The 18,597-nt window shown below is 36.0% G+C and overlaps 1 protein-coding gene across 1 annotated transcript in view; it reads right to left on the bottom strand.

Moving 5' to 3' along the window:
- Positions 1 to 18,597, bottom strand: part of FOXP2 (forkhead box P2) — a 565,342-nt gene that overhangs the window by 116,863 nt on the left and 429,882 nt on the right. Inside the window, exon 6 of the mRNA XM_047845413.1 lies at positions 3,722 to 3,796. Coding sequence (XP_047701369.1) covers positions 3,722 to 3,796 — 75 coding nt within the window. The remainder of the gene's footprint in view (positions 1 to 3,721; positions 3,797 to 18,597) is intronic.

Genomic DNA, 18,597 nt, shown 5'->3' with positions numbered 1-18,597 from the left:
CTGTTTGATACATCAAGAGGGGAAAAAAGGCATCTATCTTATTAAAGTTTGAAAGAAAGGTAAAATAAGTGAAGATTTTTCCAGATTAAAGTTAAATATATACCATTGGCAAAAAACAGAGTGTGAAAAGGAAGTATTGAAAAGTAATCTCTCACAATGAAGTGCTTTTACTCTCATACTTCTGTCCTTTAAAGCCAAAACTTAATGCTTTCCCCAATAAATTGAAAGTTGTAACAAGGATTTTATATTGTTAGAATGGTAAACATACAACCTATGTAGACCAAACATTTCTTTGAAATACAACAGGTAGATAGAATTTAAGATTACAGTTATCAGGTAGAGATGACACAAGTGAGCATAATTATTACCCGGTACTGCAATAAATTAGTAGAGGCACAATAAATATAATCTATTAGTGGATACATAAAAGTACCACTACTGGGGCGCCTGGGTGGCTCAGTCGGTTGAGCGTTCGACTTCGGCTCAGGTCATGATCTCACGGTCCGTGAGTTCGAGCCCCGCGTCAGGCTCTGTGCTGACAGCTCAGAGCCTGGAGCCCGTTTCAGATTCTGTGTCTCCCTCTCTCTCTCTGACCCTCCCCTGTTCATGCTCTGTCTCTCTCTGTCTCAAAAATAAATTAAAAAAAAGTTAAAAAAAAAAGTACCACTACTATTCAACAAATGTGATAATAAAGAAACACAATACTCAGATGACAGCTACCGTCTGGTTGCTACTTGCATACCAAAACACCAGAAGATACTTCTCTGAAATATATTTTTATTGCATCTTTTGTTAGTAACTTGATAGAGTATATGCCTGAAAGAGGATGGTATGATAGAGAACTTCTGACATATGTTTAATATCAAATATATATTATCACTTATTTCTTCAAGGTAATTTGGGCTTTAATTGCAAATGGATGTTTTCCTCTGAAATTTATGGGACTTTACTTCTAGCTTGTTAATAAGCTTACAGGATTTTTAGTTTTTAAGTTAAGGGAGGGGGGAGTAAAAATTAATATAATCTGCCAATTTGGAACATTTGCCCAAAAAATTTTGGCTTATTATTTGTGAAGGTTGATCAATTACAGGTGCAAGTAATATGTATGATATTAAATTAGTCCACTCAAAGGGATGTATGATCTCTTAAAAATTTTAGAATCATTACATTGATTCACAATTTATTACAAATGTCAGTTAAATAGATTATAAAGGAACGTGGCTGGCTTTCGGTACCCCTATCTATATTTTCTACACCTTTCTTCCTCTTAGCCCACTAGTTATGGTGCCCCAGAACTTAAGTGAGTTTCACCCCAGCATATTGGTACTTATGAAATTTACTAAAACAGAGCTATGTCCATCACACAGACATTGTCAGCTATGAATAACAGATATAATTTGTCTTAGTTTGAATCTTGATTTTAAATTCCATTACATAGCCGTTTTGGCTTGCCGAAAGTTTGTATCTAATGTACAATAAGCACCTACTGAATATTTAGTGTTTTCTTTGTGTGGGGAAGTCAGGAAGCATCATTTGCAGAGTCACTCAGTGACTAATTTGAAGTATTAAGTTTGGTGCACTGTAGGGATGGCAAATACCTGGTTCATGAACTTCCATACTCCTTCTCCCCATCAGCCACAGCAGACCTCACTGCTTCATCCTAGTTCTCTTTCTGTTTTAGATAGTAACCACAGTCTCAGACACATGGAACAACCTCAGATTCCTATTCAGCAGAGCACTCAAGGCAACCATGAACAATCTGGTATATCCTTGGAAAGACTGATACCCTGATGATCACAGACTTGGGGTACAAATTCAGCCTTGCTGGGGCGCTTGGGTGCCTCAGCAGGTTAAGCATCTGACTATGCTCAGGTCATGATCTGGCAGTCCATGGGTTTGAGCCCCATGTTGGGCTCTGTGCGGACAGCTCAGAGCCTGGGGCATGCTTTAGATTGTGTGTCTCCCTCTCTCTGCCCCTCCCTGCTCACACTCTATTTCTCTTTCAAAAATAAACATTAAAACAAACAAACAAACAAATAAATAATTTCAGCCTATGTGCCTTTCCATAGAGGAGTTAAATGGCCTCTGGTGAGTCATTTAATTTCTCTGTGGTCTGTTTTCATTCTGAAAATGTGTCAGTGAAAATATGAAGATCTGATGCTATAAATTTATGTTTACATCAGAATAGAGAATGATTTTTTTTTAAACGGTAGAAGTAGTTTTGGATAAAGAACAAACACTATTAGTAGTTCAGTCAGCTCACTCTTCAGTCTAATGAAAACAATTTTTCCATTGGGATTATTTTAGGGAAAAGTGCTACCAATTAGAAATACTGCCTTTTCCATTTTTAATGCACTATTTTCTTCAAGTATATTTTTGGATGAATCTTTATTAGTAAGTTAAAGTACACAATTATTTTTGAAGTTTATCTTAAATTTATCTTCCTACAAAATAACAGAGAATACCTAGAAAATAAGATTAGTCTTCCACATTTCGGCAAAACTTATCACAACTTTTTAATTTCTGGTATTTTCTTTCATTATTGTTGCCAAGAAAGCCAGAAGGGGCAAACACTTTAGGATTAAAATGAATGGAACTCAAACTAGATAATTTCAGATCATTACACGACTTGTTTTAATGTACAAAATTCATTACCAATCCTCTACATTCACTATTTCCATAAGATAGCATGCTGTTGTTTCCACTTCTATTTCTGTTTTGCATTGAACATTTGAAAAATGTCTTATGTTTAAATATTTTCCACAAAGGATAGCATTCCATATTAATTAACACTGTTTTTGCTAAGAAAAATATTCTTTTTTAAAAAAAGCCAAGGTATAAAATTAGAAATTTCTTCTTTATTCAGGAATACACTATGTGCTTGTAAAAGTCTTAATTGTAATGTGTTCTATCAACTATAAATAGGAAATACTAAGTATACAGTCTTAAAAAATAAATTCTGGGTGAGCCCATTTAGGAATAGTCTAGTCCATGGAAACTAAGTAAGTACCTCAATTCTTAAGGGAACAAGCAAAAATTCTACATATGAAAGTATATGACTTACATATTTAGAGATCCCTTAAGAATATAGGTAGTATCCATGCTATCTAAAAACATGAAGTCACTCTATTTAAAAATTCTTGAATGGCCGCTTCAGGATTGTTATTCTTTTCCAAGGCTAACTGGTATGTGAATTGGGTCATGAAAGCATTTTTTATTGAATACTATAGTCTAAGGAAACAAATTATACTCTAGTGACAGAATATGAAAAAAAAAAAAAGGTCTTGGCATATTTATATGGTAACTTGCAGACATGGAATGGCAACTTTTCCCTAAAATATGTAAATATGTATTGTATCTATCCATAATCTCCACTTAATTTTTGCATATCAGCACTATCTCATCAAACGATTCCTAAAAGTTCAAGAAAGGTGTAGTGGTGAATCAACCATATGCCTTTATATATTTCAGGTAAATTTTAATGCCATCAACTCATAGAAACAGTGAAGTGTATACATGATGAAATATAATTGAAGAGAGAATACAAGAAGTAACAGAAAACCAACTAATTACATCAGTATCTTAACATTAATCATCTCTTGATTATCTGCATCAATGAAAGGGAGTGGCTAATAGAAAATCACAGATCATCTATTTAGTGGGATTGGGTCTCTGGCTTTGTGCTTAGTAGCCGAATTTCTATATGCCCAGTGTAACTTACTGCAAATGTGTTGTGAGGATGCCCATCACCAGAAGAGTGGCCACAGACACATAATTTTGTTTCTGGAAGCAATTCCTAGATTAAACAAAGAGAATCAGGAGTTGGCTTTTTTTCCCTCCAATCTTAATGCTCAAACTAATAATGTACAATAGCATTAAAAAATATTTTTGGATTATTATCTTGGTAGGTGAACATAGATGAGACTATTCCATCTTTGTGTCACAGTTAAAAATGGTACAGATTTAAAAAATAAAAATAATCTGGCAGATACAGAGTTGAATATTTGAACATAATGAATTAACCACTAACCAAAAGTAATTCGTCTGCCATGATCTTGACTTAGCAACCTCACTTCCCATTTCTAAGCTAAAATTATGGCCAATGTTAATGAACACTCCTATAAATTTAAATGATATTGTGATTTTAGAGTATGGGGTGGTATTTATCCTTAAAACTTTAATTATGTGTTTTTTGAAAAAGCTAACTGTTGACTTGTACTCCATTATAACAATACAGATGAACATGAATCCTGTTTTGTCATGAAATGTGAGGATAATCATAGGAATCTCTTTAACTAAACTGCCTTGGCCATGCATTACTATTAAGACAAATGTTGCCATTAAATATATATTTGAGACCACGGAGCCAAACTCTAGAATCTCTGTGAAAACCTGTTGAATTGTACCACTTGCACTGAGAACTACTCTATACACTCAAATGTATAGTTTGCATTTCTATCTGTAAAAGCAGAGTGATTATTTATTGATAAATGACATGGAATGTCATTTTTTACCTAAGTAGCATGAGACATTTCAAAGATTTTGTCTGAAGGGCAAAAGGATTACACTGCATTTGAACAGACCATGTGACAACACATCCTTAGACTTCATGTATGATATGAAAGGATGATCCCCATTCATAAGATCCACAAGGGAAATTATATCAGAAAAGAAGAAAAGCAAGGAGGGCTGTGGTAGGGGTGTCAGGGAGTATTTGTAGTGGTTTGATGCATGTAAATATTACATCTTATAAATAATTCTTTTCAAATACATCTCTGAAGTTCAGGGTCTCTGTTTAAGAAACGGATTGTATATGCTTTACATGACTACGTGCCATTTTCTGCAAGATAAGAGCAGCATTAATTCAAACAGGAAAAATGGCTTCCAAAATATACCTTTCCTTTCATTTCCTATGAAGAAGTATGTTAATCTGATGCTGGCAGATGAGGACTACAGAAAAAAAAATGTTCAAGTTATATTTTACTGTCAGAATCCAACAAACACGTTTTCATCTAAATTATTTTGTCAACAGCCTTGTAGTACCCTTGCTAACCTTATTTGGCACCAGTGCATAATTAGATACACAGGGGTGTGACTCCAATTGAAGGTGTTGGCATTGTAGCACTCTGTGAAAATATTAACTATGAGGTTAACTCCAATTTTCTCTTCTTTAATTAAATGCACATGGTACTAATGAGGTAACCTACTGTTCCTTGATAGCACTAATTAGCTAAGAGGAGAGTACACTCTCACACTGCAATTTAAACCTAAAAATAAGGTTGAAATATGCTAATTGCAGGCAATTTAAAACAGTACAAGTTGAAGAACTAGTCATAATAAGAGAAACTGACTGCTTTACAGCTAGGCAGCTGTAACTTTGGTTAAAATCAAAACAAGCCACATGATTTTTGGACTGCTATTTAACAAGGTCATAAGCATCCTAAAAAAAATGAAATGCGACCCCATACTGTAGCAATAAACCATACTAATAAAAAATCCTCAGATGAACACTTGTCAACATAAAAGCAAAAATAAGTGAGCATCACCAGAACTCCGAAGGTGCCATGACACTATTTACATTTATACTGAAAACTAAACTCCATAAATAAGCAATATCACCTTAAACTCTTTCAAGAGCACCCAATTCAAATATTGTAATTTGTGTCTTCAACATACCACAAAACACACTGGAGTCCTGAAGATCTGCCATCCCAGTCACAGGGTCAGAAGGAAGGATACATAGAAGCTTACATAGTAAGCCTCAACACTCGAGAAATATAGAAATGAGAAATTTCCAGATAATGTACAAGTACAGTGATAAAAGGAATACACAAAAGATGCGACGGAATAAAATGGTGTAGGTACCATTTAAGGAATACACGAGTGAAAATATCAGAAGGATTTTATTATGAGGAGATTTTCACTACTCCTCTCTACAGATGAGAGGTTTGGGATGAAAGTAGTCTGGAGCTTCACAGTGAGAGAGAATATTCTCCATTCTTAGCTCAAATGACTCAGAAATATAATTTCAATAAATCCAATTATAATCCAAACGTATTTTCTTGAGTTGCTTCTCAAACATTTCCCAAATGTGGTTTTAAATGATAAACAATGAGATAAACTTTGATACACAGCATACTTCTGAGAGACCTTCAGATCATTAAAATATATGTTCTCACTGTACAAAGTATATTTTCATTATTTTTTGATTCTGTAAAATCCATAATGTCATATTTTTATTAACCAGAAACTTTAACTCACCAAAACACTCACAGATGGACAATTCCAAATCATTCTTGTTAACACAGATAGAAATAAAGTACACTAAAATGACAGTGTCATTCATTGATCCTTAGGGACAAGAGATAGGGACTGCCCCACACTAACGACTCACAGTGACATTTTTTTTGCCCCTGCCACTTAGCATGCAAAATTTTAAAGTATATGCATTTTAAACAATAGAAAGAGTTGAGCAAGCAGGGTGCCTGGGTGGCTCAGTTGGTTAAGCAACCGGCTCTTGATTTGGGCTCCTGAGTTTGAGCCCCGAGTCAGACTTCACAGTGATAGTGCAGAGCCTGCTTGGGATTCTCTCCATCTCTTCTTCTCTCTCTCTCTGTCCCTCCCCTGCTCTCTAGCTCTCAAAATAAGTAAATAAACTTTGAAAAAATTAAAATAAAAAGAAAGAAAGAGTTGAGCAAGAAAGAAAGAGTTAAAAAGCAAAATTTGTGAAAATAGAAAGCCAACTTAAAGTATACTGAAGAACAATAATAGGAGAAAGCAAATCATTTGAAAGGCAAAAGCTTTTAACTCCAAACTAATAACTCCTGGAGTTAAAAGTATTTGGGAATAAATTTTGTACTACCATTAGCCTGTCACCCTGTCTTGCCAAAAGGCTTGGTTGAAAAAACTGTGCTTTGAAAAACCCACCCAGCTTCTTCTCCTGCCTGTCCTGGAGCTTTCTACAACAGAAAGTGATAGAATATTGGCGAAAGAGGCTAATAAGTCTCTAATCAACCATGCTTTACTAGATTCATGAAGTTGCGGGTCTGTAAAGAAGTAGCAAGGCGAATGAAATCAGACAGTCATTTAGAAATGGGTCTCCTACAGGCAACCTGACATATTCCAGCAAATCGCAGGGAAATACAATGTGAATGGATATTTTAAATGTTTGCATCTGTTTCAAATAAGCACAAAAGAACCTTTTAACAGTGAAAAGGCCAGGACAGTGTACTGGAATGAGCTTTCGACATTAACTTCAGAAGGAATCTATTCTTCTGTTAAATATGGATCATTGTGATTTTCTGCTAAAACAATAAAAAGTAAGCCATTCAGTGTTGAAAACAAAAATACTAGCTCTGGAGACAGTATGACAGGGTTCAGATCCTGACTCAACACTTACTAGCGGTGTGAACTTGAGCAAATTATTTAGCCTCTCTTGGCCCCTCTCTCTAGGAAGGGTAATAAGTGACACCATCATAAGATTAAATACACTGATTTGTATCTAGAACAGTGCTGGAACCCATATGTTCAACAATGTACTTAATATTTATTCGCTGTCATTACTGCTTCAGAACATTCAATTTTTTTCAAATAAAAATATTACTAAAGTCCTACTATGTATGCACTACTACATGCTGTAAAGTATACACAAATTCCCAAGCCATCATATCTGCATACAAATAGCTTTCAGTCTCTCATTAGACTTCATGATACAAATCAAAGCCTCTTTCACATGAATAAAAAATCTTTTAACCACGGAGGTAAAATATCTGTACTCTGAAAACTACATGACAGTGATAAAAGAAATTAAGCATGTCACAGATAAATGGAAAGATATACCATGCTCATGGATTGGAAAAACTAATATTGTTAAAATGATATTACCCAAAGTAGTCTACAGAGTGAATGCAATCCCTATCAAAATACCAAGAACATTTTTCACAGAACTAAAACAAATAATCCTTAAATGTATATGGAACCATAAAAGATCCTGAAGAGGCAAAACAATCTTGAGAAAGAAGAACAGACCTGGAGGTATCATAATCCCAAATTTTAAGCCATTCTACAAAGCTATATTAATCCAAACAGTAATGACACGGGCACAAAAATAGCCACATAGATCAACAGAACAGAACAGAGAGGCCAGAAATAAACCCACACTTAAATGGTCAATTAATCCATGACAAAAGAGACAAGAATATACAATGGGGAAAAGAGAGTCTCTTCAACAAATGGTGTCGAGAAAACTAGACAGCTACATGCAAAAACAAAAAACAAAAAACAACAACAAAAAAAAGCGAAACTGGACCTTTCTTACACTAACAACAAAAATGAACTCAAAATGGAGTGAAGACCTAAACATAAGATATGAAACCATATAACTCCTAAAAGAAAACCTAAACAGTAAACTACTGGACATCAACCTTAGCAATCCTTTTTTTTTTTTTTTTTTTGGCGGTGGAGGGGGGATCTATCACCTCAGGCAAAGGCAAAAAGGCAACAAAAGCAAAGATAAATTATTGGGACTACATTAAACTAAAGCTTTTGTATAGTAAAGGAAACAATGAACCTAAAGGGAAACCTACTGAATGACAGAAGATATTTACAAATGATAGGGGGTTAATATCAAAAATATATAAAGAGCTCATACAACCAATGCCAAACAAAACAAATGCTCCAAATCAGAGGACCTGAACAGATACTTTTCCAAAGAAGATGTACAGATGGCAAGCAGGCACATGAAAAGATCCTTGATATCACTCATCATCAGGGAAATGCAAATCAAAACCTCAATGAGATATCACTTCACAGTTGTCAGATTGGCTAGTATCAATAAGGCAAGAAATAACACATGTTGACGAGGATGTGGAAAAAAAAAGGAAACTTTTGGGCCCAGTTGGTGAGAATGTAAACTGATGCAGCCACTACAGAAGACAGTGGGGAGGAATGGGGCACCTGGGTGGATCAGTTGGTTAAGTGTCCCCCTCTTGTCAGGCTTGGCACTGACAGTGGGGATCCTGCTTGTGATTCTCTCCTTCTTTCTCTGCCCTTCCCTCTGCTCTTTTTCTCAAAAGAAATTAATAAATTAAAGAAAAAATAAAACAGTACAATGGTTCCTCAAAAAGTTAGAAATACCATACCACCCAGCAATTCCACTTCTGAATCTGAAGAAAACAAAAACTCTAATTTGAAAAGATATATGTACCCCTATGTTCATTGTAACATTATTCACAATAGCTAAGACATGGAAGCGTCCTGAGTCCCATCAAAAGATGATGAATAATGAAGATGTGGCATCCATGTATACAATGCAGTATTACTCAAACATAAAAAAGAAAGAAATCTTGCAATTTGCGACAACATGGATGGACCTGCAGGGTATTCTGCTAAGAGAAGTAAGTTAGACAAAGAAAGATAAATACCATATAAGTTCACTTACATGTGAATCCAAAAAAACAAAACAGAAACAGTCTCATAAATACAGAGAACAAATGGGTGGTTGCCAGAGGGGTGGGAGGATGGGTGAAATAGATGAAAGGGATTAAGAGGTACAAACTTCCAATTATAAACTAAGTAAGTCATGGGTATGTAAAGTACAGCATAGGAAATAGAGTCAATAATACTGCAATAACTTTGGTGACAGATGTTAACTAGACTTATTGTGGGGATCATTTCATAATGTATATACATGTTGAATCATTACATTGTATACCTGGAATTAATATATTATTGTATGTCAATGATATTTCAATAAAATTAAAATAAAATACATTATTTTTTATCTTTTTAGAAACCTGATGCAGCAAAGCAAAAATTAATATGATTGTGTTTGCATTCAGTAACAAGGTGAAGTGACTTCTAAAAGAAAGAATATAATTTTTGCAAAGTTGATGAAGGTATACGCTTCATAGAAAAATAGGCAAGAATTATATATTGATCGTTTATAACAAATAAAAATGTTTTAAGTAAGTTTGTTACTTGAGGTTGGCTGAAGCTGTGCTCAAACCTTAACATTTCTTCAGATTTTATTTTTTTTTATTAAAAATTTTTTTAATGTTTATTTATTTTTGAGACAGAGAGAGACAGAGCATGAACGGGAGAGGGTCAGAGAGAGAGGGAGACACAGAATCCGGAGCAGGCTCCAGGCTCTGAGCTGTCAGCAGAGAGCCCGATGCGGGGCTCAAACTCACGGACCGTGAGATTATGACCTAAACTGAAGTCAGACGCTCAACCGACTGAGCCACCCAGGTGCCCCAGATTTTATTTTTTAGTAATCTCTACACCCAACATAGGGTTTGAACTCACAACTCCAAGATCAAGAGTTGTATGCTCCACTGACTGAGCCAGCCAGGTGCCCTTTTCTTTAACATGTTTAAAAAAAGCTGAAATACAATGATATCTGAATGGAACCGTAGTCCACATTTTAAAGGTACACAAGTTTTTAAAAAAGTGTTTATCTAGTCAAGAAATATAACCACTCTTGACCTGGTATAAAACAAGAACAAAATTAAACAGTTGGTTGGCCTTTCTTCTACTCCAACTGTTTAGTTTGTTGGTTTGGTTGGCTGTTTTGAGGCCATTCATTATATCTTATGGAAACTGCCCCCGGGACAGTGTGGCCAGGGTTGTGCCAGGACGTTCTGTGTTGGCTTAGCAAATTCAAATTGCTTCATCCTTCTCCAGCCCATGTTTGAAAAACAGATTCAAAGCTGTCTAGCTCTGAAGAAAAGGTGAAGAAAACAGAACTAATGCCTGGAAAAGATTTTGTATATTTCCTAAATCCAGTGGCTCAAAGTGGTTGGGTTAGCCCTGCCTTCCTTTTTTCCCCTGTGGCACAGACTGCAAAACCCATATAAAGTTGAGGAGCACATGATGTGGCCATCAAAGAATCACTTTGCAGAGAAGGGAAATGAAGTCCAAGGAGCTGAAATTATTTACAAAAGGTCATGCTTTTCTTTTTAAATGTTTATTTATTTTTGAGAGAGGGGGAGGGGCAGAGAGAGAGGGGGACAGAGGATCAAAGTGGGCCCTGTGCTGACAGCAGAGACCCCGAAGCAGGGCCTGAACTCACGAACTGTGAGGTCATGACCTGAGCCAAAGTCAGATGCTCAACACACTGAGACAACCAGGCGCCCCAAAAGGTCATATTTTTGTATTTATTTTTAAGGCTTCTGTGCACAATTGTACAGGTTCTCAAACTTTAGCATGTGAAAAAATCTCTGGATAAGTTGTTATAACTGCAGGTTCAAGGCTACATTCCTAGAGAATCAGATGCAAAAGATCTGGGATAGGGTACAAGAATATGCATTTAAAAAAGCATCTTGGTGATTGTGATTTAGAGCTTCTGTAATTCTACTTTGAGAAACCTTGTCTTTTGTGTTCAGGATATTTGCATGATAGGTAAGTTTTCATTCTTTCATTCTATTTAGTCAGTCAACACTTTTTTCAGAAGGTTGCCATTGTCTCCATCTAGATACCACAGACACTTGGGAAGATTTGTGATTTTAAAGTACTTAATAGTAATCAATCCAACACACTGAAATTTCCAAAATAAGATTTGATCCCCATTTCATAGTGAAAAAGTACTGAAGAATTAAGAAAAATTACAGAATATAACAATGTTGAAGTCAGATTTTTCGCTCTGTTTTTGTCAATCCTGTCTCATTCACCTCAGAAAACTGCCATCATAACTGGCACTAATTGGCACCCTTGTTAGAAATCTCAGCAGAGGAGTCAAGAATAGAAAGATATGGACACCTCTAACCCAAGCACCTGGCTGTCTGCACAGGTGAGGCTGAGATCAACGATGGGACAGATGACCTGGCTGCCGTCTGTGAGAAGGATGAGACATACAACTGTTCCCTGACTATGTAGACAACTTGAATCTCCAGGGATGTTAATCAAGTATCTCTCATGTGTCTAAAGTCACTGAAAAACAAAAGATGCCCACAGTGCTCTTACAAGTGATGTAGTTATTATATTTTAAGAGGGAATGAAGGCAGCAGTTAACAGACACTTCTGGCTTGAGATACTCCTACAGAATATTAGTGACTATTGTAATTTTTCTTGTGACTTGCTTGCTTATTTTATTCAAGAAAATATTTTAAGCTCTTCTGAAAAAAATAGGGAGTTGGATTTCTCATGAACATCTGGAGGGCAGAAGACAAAAATTTAAGTATGTAATAATTACTGAATTGATAAAATGAACATACTGAATGTAATACGATTTTTCCTTTTCCGGAGTGTATTGAGGCTAAGCAGAAATCACTATGCAAACATAAGAATAACAGTCCCAGTTTTATGCTCTTCTTTTTTACTTTGTAGTTGAAAGAAAATGCAGATGTGTCTTGCTACCTTGAGTTAGGTGAGGTAATACTGGGTCAGAGTACGCCATGGGAAAACAGCTTTCTCAATGAAGTGAGAATGTACAGAGCAGCGGTCCTGTATGCCAGCACAGGACATCACAGATTTACTGATCACATATTTTATGTCAGCATAATGAGAGTTCTACTCTATTTTTTATCTTGGCTGCTAACTTCTTTTTAATCCTCAACCTCCCCTTCCCCTCTGGTCCAATATCTGGGCAGAAAGCTTGTGCACGCACCTCTCCTTTGCCACTGTAGGGAAACTTAAATCCCCACTCAAGGGATCTTTTCTCCAACTCACGTCAGAGGCCCTAGAAAGACCCAACCCATTCCCTCCTGGACCTGCTGGTGTCCAATCAGCTCTCCCCAGGAGTCTCTTTCTTGTGTGAGGAAGAAAATTTCTCTCAAACTTCTCTTGGTATTTGGAGTGTCATAAGCTTTGACATCTGAACCAAATTTTGGGTGGGGGTCCCTCTCACTTCTGTGGATACAAAGTCAAGTGGCAGCGCCTAACCCAAAGAATTTATAGTCAAATCAGGAAGACAAACTACTAGTGACTAGTAACATATTATATGCTATAAAAGATGGATGCACAGGGTGCCATGGAAGCCTAGAGGAAGGACAGAAAAGGATTTTAGCCTAGGTGATGATGAGTAGATGTTGATATACAAAATGGGTATGTGGTGGGTGGAGGTAGGGAGCTTTCAAGATCAAAGGAGCAGCCTATACGAAGGCTTGCAGCTAAATGACCCCCTGCTGCATTCAGAGAAACAGAGACAGATGGTCTAGCAAGGCCAGAGAACAGACAGGGTGGCAGGCATGAGGACAAAAGGGAGAAGCAGAGGCCAGATCTTCAAGAGCATCAAGTAAAGTGGCCTTCACGTGCATCAAGTTTCTCATCACTAAATGTGTACTTCATCTGCCTTTTCTCTTGGAGGATTCATTGAAGGGTTAAATACATAAAACATTTCGGAAGTATTTAGAATACTATAACTGTGATCCTGAAAGTAACTGACCAGTACATGTTGGCACAAGTGATTCTTTTAAAATCTTTACAGTGGCAAGAAATCACTTTTTGTTTCCAGGAATTTTCCTTCGTCCTCCTTCCAGTCAGCTGCTTTCCTAGGACCTTACATATGTCTTATTCCTTATTATTTTTTCCCAATCCCTTAAGTCTACTGGTAAATTCAAGTATATTTAAAGTCAGTTCAGTATCAAAATTTCATTTGGAAAACTGGGCTGCAAGACCAGAAGAGTACTAAAATGTAACGTGTCTGAATCGTGTCACAATGAAGGTACAGAACTAAATTAACTTGTATTACCAAGCAAAAGTTAAGAAAAATAACTTGATGTGACACACCAGGATATTTTTATCTCCCAGAAAGTTTTGTGATTAACTACACTGAAAACTTGGGAAAACATAAGATCTTAGTTCAATTTTATAAATGCAGCACTCAAGGAAATGAAATGAACTTTTTAAAATTTGGGGTTCAGAAAAAGAAAGGAATGCTTCGTACTAGATTTACTGGATATTGCCCCTTTCCTTGCTATTTGGGGCATTCAGAATATAATTTCACAGATGATATATTTTTCTTAATGTGATTTTCAGACTCCATCTAATGGAAAATGCCTGGTTAGGATTAAGAGACATAGTACAGATATTAAGCTACATTTGCATGCAATTATTTCTAAAACAAATGCCAGGGTACAGAGTCTATTGAAATGGCTTTCAGGACGGCTGGCCCAATGTATTAAACCAGCTTCCAATTTCTAAGTAAGTCAATATTCTGACTATTTCAAGTCAAGACACTGAGCACAAGCATAAACCTTAGATTTTTTACCTTGACACATTGTCCAAGAATGTATGCACATAGGGTTAGAGCCCAAGGATTCAGGGTAGGGATTTAACATTTTTTAAAGAAAAAGCCTTTCTTGCTTAATTAAAAAAAATGCATTTTATGTATTAATCTCCATATCTGAAAAAAATTAAAATTACTATGAAATAAGTTAAACTAATAATTTAATAGGTGAAATAAAACAGAGTAATGCATTAGAAGTGCTGTGTAGCTTTCAACTTGATTCAGGGTTTTGTTTTGTTTTTTTTTTCAAAAACAACAAAAACTATCCATAAAGTTATTAATTTTTTGTTAGTAGAAACCTTAGCTTAGCTGATGGTCTTGTAGTGATACACTTTTAAACATCATACTAGAAGTAAGACACTCTTGTTTAAAGTACTTCTGAAATGCATCTATCCTCAACTTTAACAGATACATTATAAGTAGTCAGTAGTAGTAAGGAGCCATTCACTGCCTTTTTGGAGGAGGCGCTAACCCTACATGTCCTTGGAGTCGATGGACTGGGCAAGACCTTTAATTACCCCTCAGGAATCTTTTCCATAGAAATGTATTTTTGGATTTGGACTTGACTCCATGAATGAAGTACGCAGAGCAACTGCTGTATCTATTACGCATCACGACAAAACACTGAATCATACTTTCATTGGTCAAAATTCAGAAAGTATCAGCATCTCCTTTACCGTGTGCTTTACTCCTCGTTGAGGAGCAATTGAAATCATGTCGCCCTAGGAATTTACGAGGGGACTAGAAGTTGTGGCAGGTCCTTTTCTGATCCCTGCAGGGGAAGCAGCAGCAGCCCTTGGATCAGCTACTTTTTATCCGCTGTTGGTCTCAGTGGCAGCTCCTTTTCTTGCCAATAATGATAAATGATAGACTCTTTAATGAGGAATAGAGACTGCAAGCTGCACACACAGAAGCTTATCTTGTTGGCATCTCTGATTATAATTTGCTCCCTATCAACCTCTTCTCCCTCCTGACTGTGATGTGAGGTAGAGAGGAAACCTTAAGGAAGAGGATCAATTATTTAAAAATAGTACTCTTTCCAACAGAAACTCTTCCCATTAGGCATAGAAAACTCTCATGATGCCAAGAGAAACTCCCGCAGAGTCCCAGCTCTGCCCTGCACTTTTTTTTTTTTCATATCAAAAGATTATTCTACACATTGTTGGGTAAACATCTAACTGCATCATCAAGTCCCACTGCATTCTCAACAGTGCCTCCCAACAGGTGGAGATGATGAAGTACAGGACAGAAAGGAATATTGGAAGTCAGAATCACTCCAGTAGAATCTTTTAACCATAGTGGTGACAGAGACTCCTCCAGGGAGTTTCCACTCATTCCCCCATCTCTTCCCTTGCAAACCACAGCTTTATCGCAGTCACAAATGGATCTAGATCCTGGACAATGAAGACAAGAAAAGGCAGGATTCCCGTTTCATACCTCATCATCCTTGTTATTTTAAACTTGTTTTCCAAAAATGAAAAATTTGAGAGACCTTTTGGACAGCAATTAAGAGGCATATGCTATCAGTGATTAATACCAGGATAAAAAGCACAGGAATTGGAATCAGAGAGACTTGAATTCATGTAGCAGCTCAAACTACCAGCTATGTGACCTTAGATAGTGTAATTTAACCTTTCCAAGCCTGTTTCCTATTCTGAAATAAGGCAGCATAAATAAACACATTATCGGGTACATCAAGTGAGCACTGAATATATATGGTAGCCAAGTGAAATAAAATCACAAATGCTTTAGAATCTCTCTTTTTTTAGAGAAAAAGAGGCATTAAAAAAGAATAGGAACATGAGAAATGTGACTTCTCTAACATCTCTGGTTGACGCCTCAGCTTTCCTTTTCATTGGCTTAGTCACCTATTTAGTTATGATCACCCACAACACCTGTCACTAAAGGCTGGATGGGGACTAAGATAAAGCCCTTTATTGGGCAGGGGAGTCTGTATCACTACACTGAGCAAGTACAAAATCCTCACACAGATACATGAGTGAACTAGTAGTAAAAGGCTGCTCTGTATTCGCAAAACATGGTTTAAAATATCAAAATTAGTGTTTGACACTTAAAATACGAAAATACAATTGAAAGTAACTAGATTCCATGAGGTAAGGCTATTATTAAAATAAATATAATGTAACTTCTCCAAAGAATTTATTTTTGAGAGTTTAGGTCCACAAAGATGGACAGCTGAGATGTGTTCTGAATTAGAAAAGATGGAAGGGGAGCAAAAGCTATCACAGTAATCACCATGCATAACAATAGAAAAAGAAAATAGTAGCCCAGAGCCAGGATCACAAACTTGCACAAAACCACCAGGGCTATATATGTACTAAAAGTAGTATAGAGTCGCCATTTTTTAAATGTATTAAACAGTTTACCAGGAAAGAAAATGTCAAAATTTTAGAATTGTGTTACTATTAGAAATTATTCATTTCTAAGCCAGGACCATGTTTCATTATCCAATAGCTGCTCTCAAGAATGAAGCTAATTTACATTTAAAATAGGAGTACAGTCTACTCTTTAAAAGCACAATGGTAAACACACCAATTTGACAATTACATTAATATGAGTATTTGCATAATCTGTCTTCCACACCTGTTCTTAATTTGAAGCAGCTGCAGGACAAATCACATCACACTAATCTCAATGGGTATGTGTGTGTTCCAAACAGTAATGCGCGCATCTTATTTTTCGAAGATCTTTTATTTTTTAAATGTTTCCTGACTTTTAAAATTTTGACGAAAGTTTTATACAAGCCATAATATTTATTAGGTCAATATTAATTAGTGGAATAAGCATAAAATCAAATAATAACATTAATTAGAGGAATAAGCATAAAACCCTTACATTATTGGCCTCCTCTGTTTCAACATGTGAGAATACTGATTTTTATTGCTGGAGGCTTTTTTTACTTTTTATTTATTTATTTATTTTTAATTTTTTTTCAACGTTTTATTTTATTTTATTTTTGGGACAGAGAGAGACAGAGCATGAACGGGGGAGGGGCAGAGAGAGGGGAGACACAGAATCAGAAACAGGCTCCAGGCTCCGAGCCATCAGCCCAGAGCCTGACGCGGGGCTCGAACTCACGGACCGCGAGATCGTGACCTGGCTGAAGTCGGACGCTTAACCGACTGCGCCACCCAGGCGCCCCTTTTTTTACTTTTTAAATAACATGTAACATGTATTTTATATACAACAAAAAGGATTAAAAAGAACAATAAAAATATATCTAGAAAACTTCAGTAAGAAATATAACCAGAGAATCAACAGCAAATGCATTAATGGAGAATCAAGCAATAGCTACAAATGATCTGGAAATGTGTTTGCAACACGGATAATTGTGGCATCTTTTGGAACATCTTTTCTAAACTGGATTCCATTTATGTTTTAACAAAACTATATCATAATTTAATGAGCAGAGATTTACTTTCATCTTGTAAAGGATACACTTTGTTTATGTGTATTGAAATATATACTCAGTGCCATCAAAAAGGAAGTCAGATTATTATTGTTACATATTCTTCTACTTCATGTATTTAAATCATTCAGTTAAGATTCTAGCTGGTAGAATCTAAGAGACCCATGTAATCTGTCAACAAAACTGTCTCTCTTTAATCTTCTATTATGCATGGGAAATGAAATTAGAGCTTTCTAAAGATGTTATTTATTTCCTGAAAATTGAATGAGAGCATGAACAGTAATGAACTAGAGCAATAGAGACGATCTGTTTATTTACAGGCTGTTGACTTCCATAGAAGTAAACATTGAATGCCTCAATTCTTAGTTCAGTATTTCATTCAGAATCCCATTTTTACAAGTGCTTTCATTATAGTAGAAGATGAAAATACTTAAAACATTTATTGTAGCTTGCATTTCTATTACATTTTTTATGCTCATTATTTACCAATTCTCAGCATAAGAGAAACTTAGAGTCAAAAGAGTTAAGTGATTTGCTCAACTCTCAAAACCTGTACCAGCCTTATAGACCAGGCATTCTGACCCCAGAATATTCTTTCTTATCACTCAGAGCTGGTTTCCAATGGAATAATAGCCATTAGTATAAATAAACAGGAGAAAACATTTTTAATAACAAAATATTTTAAAATTTCTTTTTTTTTTCACTTCACAGGATCTGAAATATTTCAACTCATGGCTTTAAATGTACTAGAAAACACTTTCTTTTTAAATTTTTATTAATGTTTATTTATTTTTGAGAGAGACAGAGACAGAGCATGAGCAGGGGAGGGGCAGAGAGAGAGGGAGACACAGAATCCAAAGCAGGCTCCAGGTTCTTAGCCATCAGCACAGAGCCCGATGCGGGGCTTGAACCCACGAGCTGTGAGATCATGACCTGAGCTGAA

This window comes from Prionailurus viverrinus, chromosome A2, assembly GCF_022837055.1.
Source record: "Prionailurus viverrinus isolate Anna chromosome A2, UM_Priviv_1.0, whole genome shotgun sequence".
Lineage (NCBI taxonomy): Eukaryota > Metazoa > Chordata > Mammalia > Carnivora > Felidae > Prionailurus > Prionailurus viverrinus.
This window is presented reverse-complemented; position numbering and strand designations above follow the sequence as displayed.